Source organism: Penaeus monodon, chromosome 3, assembly GCF_015228065.2.
Source record: "Penaeus monodon isolate SGIC_2016 chromosome 3, NSTDA_Pmon_1, whole genome shotgun sequence".
Taxonomy (NCBI): domain Eukaryota; kingdom Metazoa; phylum Arthropoda; class Malacostraca; order Decapoda; family Penaeidae; genus Penaeus; species Penaeus monodon.
In genome coordinates, this window is record NC_051388.1 from 46,821,032 (window position 1) to 46,828,531 (window position 7,500).

The following is a 7,500-nucleotide window of genomic DNA, read 5'->3' on the forward strand; positions in this document are numbered from 1 at the left end:
CTCTCGGGACGAAGGGATGAATTTATCCCGCGTATGCAAATGAGTCGAGTCGAGTATACTTCTACCGTTCGTGTCATGTATCAGGTATTTTCCTCACCAACCTTGTTTATCTTACAATTTACCACTTTTATCTTTCTTTCTTCTTTCTATTATTCATTGCATGTTTCTCGGCATTAACACATGCCGTCGCTGTGCAAATTTCCTTTAATTTATGCATCTGTTTCTCCACTTCCAACGTCCTTACACACCGGATGCCTCCCTCTCTTTCTCCTGCCTTCGTTCACTGGATCGGGAGTATTTCTAAATAAATGCAAATAGGCCTGATTATTGCACGTTAAACATAATCTATGACCGACGAATGGGGCCAGTTACTGGTTTAACCTAATGGGTTTATCTTTACATATGGAGGGGGGGGGGGGATAAAATAACGTGAGCATATGCAGTCGCCTGAACCTACCCCCCCCCTCAAAAAAAAGAAAAAAAAGAAAGAAAGAAAGAAAAAAATCAAAGAGCTGGTCGCGTGAAAAATATTTTGCGTTCTATCCATCCTCTAGCATGAAAAATATTTTGAGTTCTGGCCTCTAGCGTGAAAAATATTTTGAGTTCTGTCCTCTAGCGTAAAAAAAAATATTTTAAGTTCTGTCCTTTAGCGTGAAAAATATTTTGAGTTTTGTCCTCTAAAGTGAAAAATATTTTGCGTTCTGTCCTCTAGCGTGAAATATATTTTGAATTCTGTCCTCTAGCGTGAAAAATAATTTGAGTTTTGTTCTCTAGCGAGAGAAAAAAAAAGAGTTCTGCCCTCTAGCGTGAAAAATATTTTGAGCTCTGTCCTCTAAAGTGAAAAATATTTTGAGTTCTGTCCTCTAGCGTGAAAAAAAATATTTTGAATTCTATCTTCTAGCGTAAAAATATATATATTTCTCGGTGGACTCAAGGAGGTAATTTCTTTAGGATACTGAGGATTACTTTAATAATAAGGATATTCTTCAATCTACACTCCAGTACCAGTCGCGTCTTACTTCACGAAGCAAAGAAAAACCTTGACCTTTCACCTAATATAAACACGAAGTGGAAGGACCCATTTCGCAAATTATTACAAAGGCGAAAGGCAAGATTTAAAGACACTTGCAGTCATTAAAGTCATTAGCAGCCATTAGAGACACATCAGAAGCAATCAAAGACATTTGAGACCATTCGCTGGTACTGTAAATCACAATACTAATACACAGTCCCTCATACACTTACTGCTTGTTGATGTACTGCAAGATGGTCCCCTGCTTGTAAGACACCATGTACTCGGGAACATAGCACTTGTCCCCCTGGCCCTGGTCGACCATGATTCTGGCCGTGGAGCCGTAGAGCCAAGCCTCCCGGATGGCCAGCTCCTGGTCATCTTCGGGGCAAGAGAAGGCCAGCTCGGCTTCGGAGCACTCCTCGGCCACCTCGCCGCCTGGGGGGAAGGGGAGGGGGGTTAGTGCTGGCTTAGGTTTGCTTTCAGCGTTGGTGGTATTATTGATTTTATTATTGTTATTATAATTATTATTGTTGTTTTGTTATCATCATCCTCATCCTCATCATATCATCATCTTTACTATTATTATTATTGTCATTATTATTATTATTATTATTATTATTATTATTATTATTATTATTATTATTATTATCATTATTATTATTATTATTATTATCATCATCATTATTACTATTACTATTATTATAAATATTACTATTATCACTATCAGCATTGTTATCATCACTGCTCTTAATAATTTTTAATAAAAAAAAAAGTCTTCCTAAAAAAAAAAAAAAAAAAAAAAAAAAAAAAAAAGAGAGGGAGAGAGAGAAAAAAAAAAAGTTTTTCGCCAAGGAAAGTTTTTCGTCGCCGCTGCGTGACCCGGAATTATCCACCCAGTCTCCCAATCACACGCGCGCCCACAAAAAAAGGAAAAAGAAAAAGAAAAAGAGAGAGAGAGAGAGAAAAAAAAGAACATGAAGAACGGCGAACGGCGGACATCCGGGGCCCGCGAGGATGACAACACGCTTTTCCCGCGACGGCGATTTGCCAACGGGCGGCGCCTTGAAACCTGTTCGCGCGAGGCAACTGAGCTTGACACCGGGGCCCCTAGGCTTGGGTGGTCGGGGTGAGGGGAGGGGGGGAGATAAGGCCAACAGGGGGGGAGGGGAGATATAGGGCCAACAGAGGGAGGGGGGGTGATAGGGCGAACAGGGGGGTGGGGAGAGGGGGAAGAGGAGATGGAGCCAACAGGGGGGTGGGGAGAGGGGGGGGAGATAGGCCCAACAGAGGGGTGGGGGGGGAGCATAGCGCCGAAAAAAATGCCGGTTGCGCGTCACAGGAATATTCGCTGAAGGAATTTTGATTGCAATCTGGCCGCTGAAGGGACAGTGGCAGTTGCTCTCCAGAAAAATATTTGCAATCAGGATGGCAGGGAAGAGGTATGGGGGGAAATCACGTCAAAGGGAAGGAAAAACGAAGAATAAGAGACTCTATAGGTATATATTAAATATCTTGGATAGTTTTTAATCATATTTTTTTGCAGCCGATGTGGTATCAGCCCATATCTCAAGTGAGTTATAAACACACAGACACAGACACAGACACAGACACAGACACACACATAGACACACACACACACACACACACACACACACGCACGCACGCACGCAACCGAGCAGGCAGGCAGGCAGGCAGGCAGACACACAGACGGACAGACAGACGCACGCACGCACGCGCGTCCTCCCGCACGCTCACACACACACACACACAAATATGTATATATATATATATATATATATATATATATATATATATATATATATATATATATATATATATATATATATATATATATATATATATAAGCTTATTCCAAGCTTCCATCATTGAGTAACGCAGTTTAATTAATCCAGGTTTGTATAACAATGTAACACAATATAATTGTAATACAAAGTTATTTGCGACTGCATTTCTTGAAGTGCAGTTGTGTAACGTCGGGACTCAATTCTAGTGAAACCCTCGTTTGCCTTTATCGTCCGCAATTAGCTCGTGAGATGTACTCATTAATTTTTTCGGGACGTAAAACGAAACGACGTTAATGATACGACACGAAACGAGATTTAACTGCGCAAAAGATGGTCCAAAGTTATCGGACGAATAAGTAAACTACACAAGGACCTTAACAGAAACCTTGAGGATACTGCGTAGATACACGGGGTAATGGAGACCCCCAAAGAGCTGTTCCGAGTGGACGTACCGGTGTTAACCTCGTTTCACCAGTAACACGTCATACTGCGCCTCCTAACCTTTAAGCAATGTACACTACTTACATTCTTAACTCGCTGATCTCTCATATTCACTGCATTTTCTAAACCACACGTTGGTTTTGTTTAGTGCAATCTGCTTCAGTTCTCCATGAATCTACTTTTGTTTAGAGATAAGTTCATGTAAACCATTTCACTAATGAATGGAAAGTCGGTCCCAAAGAAGCCATCAATGTGCTCCCTTAGGCGCGTATATTCTGTGTTCTCGCGGAGCAACACACTGATTTATGGCGCTCTGTTTGGCCTCTTCGCCTTCTGCTCGCCTCCCGAGGGATTCCTCAGCATTCCCACGGGAGTTTTCCTCTTTATCATGTTTTGGGATAAACGAGGACTCGCCCGTGCAGGATAATATACAAGAAGCCGATATGTACATGCATGCATAGGTAAAGTACGTACATACATACATGCTTACATACATTCATACATACATGCTTACATACATTCATACATACGCATACATTCATACATACATACATACATATATATATATATATATTATATATATAATATATTATATATATATATATATATATATATATATATATATATATATATATGTGTGTGTGTTGTTGTGTGTGTGTGTGTGTGTGTGTGTTGTGTGTGTGTGTGTGTGTTGTGTGTGTGTGTGTGTTATGATACACACACATACCTACATAGACATATACATATATATGCACACAGACATATACATATATATGCACACAGACATATACACAGCACATATTTATACACACAAATCCATATATGCAGGCAGAGAAGACCAAAAAGCGACCCGTGTATGGTTTCTGTAACATCAAAGCCCGCAGGAGCGTCGGCGGTCATCAGGAGCGAAGAAACACCAGCATTTCACCAGCGACGGGCGTGGCTGCAGAGCGTGTTTGTGCGTGCGTGTGTTGGCGAGTGCAAACTGCATATAGATAATAAATTTAAGAGATTATATACAAGGCAAAAAGTACGAGAGGTTGTCACGAGAGCAGGGAATGGCGACATCTGGGAGTCTCTGCAGTGTGTGAAGGATTAGATTCAAATAAATATACTGACACGCAAGGTCGCAGGGCATATTAAGGTATCGCTGTGGAGGTAGGAGAGGAAGGCCGTGCAGGAAGGCCGTGCAGTGGAGGACACAAGGCATAAGGGATGTAAATAAATGAATAGAGATCACGCGATAGAGTGAGGGAGAGGGGAGGAAAAACAGTATACACACACAGACACAGACACAACACACACAACACACACACACACACACACACACACACACACACACACGCAAACACTACACACACACACACACACACACACACACACACACACACACACACACACACACACACACACACACACACACACACACACACACACACACTCACATATTTGATATTATGGATACATATATGAGAAAGAGTGTGAAGAGGAAAGAAGAAAGAGAAGAGAAGAGAAGAGAAGAGAAAAGAAGAGAAGAGAAAAGAAGAGAGAGAGAAAAGGAGAAAGAAGTGAAGGAAAGAAGAGAAGAGAAAAGGAGAGAAGAGAAAAAAGGAGAGAAGAGAAGAAAAGAAGAGAGAAAAGAAGAAGAGAGAGAAGAAAGGAGTGAAGAGAAGAGAAGAGAAGAAGAAGGGAGAGAAGAGAAAAGAAAAAAAATAGAAGAAGAAAAAAGAAAGAAAAAAGAAAACGAAAAAAAAGAAAAATAGAAAGAAAAGAATAGGAAGAGAGAGAAGGGAGGAAAACGGAGGAACGCGCGTGAAGCGCGAAGGAACGGAAGGACAGGGGAGGTGCTCACAGGTGCTCGAAGCGGAAGCGGGAAGAATTAAAAAAACGATGAGAACCCGCTTGCGTACGATGAGTCAGGCCCGAATCGTCCCTCTTCCTTCTCTCTTACTTCTTCTCTCCTGATGCATTCTATCCTCACCAGTCACTCCTCTTCGATCTCTCCATCCTTCACGCACTCTTCACTCTCCCCCTCTTCCATCTTATCCTCCTCCTCCTCCTTCCTTCTCCTCTTCCTCCTCCTCCCCCTTCACCTCCCCTTCCCCCTCCCCCTTCACCTCAATCTCCTCCACCGCCACCTCCACCACCACCTCCACTTCCACCTCCTCCTCCTTTTCTTCATCCTTCCCCTCCCCCTCCTCCACCATCTTCCTCTCCTTCTCCACCTCCCCCTCCTCCACCATCTTCCTCTCCTCCTCCACCTCCCCCTCCTCCTCGTGACTCACACATCCTCGAGCTCTTTAAAAATAAAATCGACGGGCGGGTCCTCCTCATTATCAGCGGCGGGCCACCTGCAGGAGGCGCCCACACACGGTCCCCGCGCTGGCAGCCAACCCTTCATATCTCTCCTCTTAACGGCGCTCCTCCCATGATTCCAGGCGCGAAAATGAGCCGTATGAGCAGGGTAGATTGATGCCGAAGGCGCTTTTTTGGTGCGTCTCGAGGGGAGGAGAGAGCAGGAATGAGGAGAAAGGGGGATAAAGGAGGAGGAAGAAGGAGAGAAGGAAATGAGGATAGAAGAAGATGAAAAAAAAAGAGTGGAAGGGGGAGGGGGAGGGCCATCCGGAGGAGCAAGAGGAGGAGGAGGAGGAGGAGGAGGTTAATAATAATTTACAACAACAGGAAGAAGGAAAAGAGGAAGAGGAAAAGTAGGAAGGAAGAAGAGACAAGTGGGGCCGGAAAATAACGAATCCTTGCACACGTGGATTTTAATTATCACACACGTGGGGCGCCATAATTAGCCCTCAACCCCCCTCCCCCTTCCCCTTTTTTCCTCGGGCGTCCTCCCCCCTCTTCCCCCTCCCTTAGACCCTGAGACAGAGGGGCCTGAGGGGAAACCTCCGATCCCTCCGAGGAAACGTCGCTCGTCGCCCCTCACATCCCTCGCGTCCCTGCTCCTCTCCCCTCACGATTTGTATTCAGAGGTCCTCCTCAAACACCACATTTCCACACACATCGAGCGTCGGCGCCTCCTCCTCCAATCCCGCAATCAGCTTATCCTTCCTCCTCTCCTTCTCTTTCCCCTCTTTCGTTCCCCTCCCCCCTTCCCTCTTCCTCGTAGTTTCTCCTCTTCCCCTCTTCTTGTCCCGCGGCCTGAGAGCGTTAAGGACGTCGCGCGAGCGGTGGGATAATCACATGAGGGGAGGGGGGAAGGGGACGGGGGAAGGGAGGGTATAGCGTGGCCCGAGCGTAATATCTTTTTGCGGAAAACAAACAAACTTATAAACTTATACATAGTGTGACGATGGTCACACTATGAAAACAAACAAACTTATAAACTTATACATAGTGTGACGATGGTGATGATGATGAATATTGATAACAAGTAAACATAGAGGGGATTGTAACAAGAATATAATAATGATAATGATAATAATGAAAATGATAATAATAGGGGGAACGGTTATAACAAAACGGTTACACCAATAATTACGAGGATACAAAAATTAAATAAGTAAATAAATTTGCCAAAGTCAAGAATCTCCACAGCTGATATATCGGTTTGAACTGAAAACGACAGATTCAATCTTATCGACAGAGTCCATAATGTCACGTTTTATCAGTCTGCAAGCGGCCGAGATATATTAATACTGTCTTTTCTCCTATTTCGCATTTTTGTAAATCCAGTTTTAGCGTGTGTTATCGGTGAAAAAGTACACAGGTGTTCGTTGTTTAAAAATTGTTCGTGTATGAAGTCACCATCGCTATATTTAGTTCCATTTTCTATTTTTATACGTTACGTATGCTTCTGTGTTATAGCAATAACAAAACTACGCATTTCTTACATAAAAACAAAAAACACGCATATCCAACAAAAAAAAAGCATTTCCTACATAAAAACTATCCGCAAAATACACATTTCCAATGTGAAAACTAATAGCAAAACTGCGCATTCCCAACATAAGAGGAATCACATTGGCAAAACTATAATTTCCAGTCCCCATGACACGCTAATACAAACACAATAACAATATCTTCGCCAAACAAAAGAATGGCGCCATATACCGTAGACTATTGAATCTTCCCTGAATCCCTGAACATTATTACCTTTGCAAATAATAGAATCAGGGACTGAGCAGAGACTATATAATCTCCATTGAACCCTAAATATCATTCAAGGTTGATACAATCTACCATACACAATAACCTTCCCTGATTCCCTACATGATATGATTCGCA

General features: G+C 43.0%; 1 protein-coding gene across 1 annotated transcript in view; it reads right to left on the reverse strand.

Moving 5' to 3' along the window:
- LOC119595552 overlaps positions 1-7,500 on the reverse strand; it is a 52,953-nt gene that overhangs the window by 13,128 nt on the left and 32,325 nt on the right. The window contains exon 2 of the mRNA XM_037944671.1: positions 1,246-1,450. Within this exon, the coding sequence (XP_037800599.1) occupies positions 1,246-1,450 (205 nt within the window). The remainder of the gene's footprint in view (positions 1-1,245; positions 1,451-7,500) is intronic.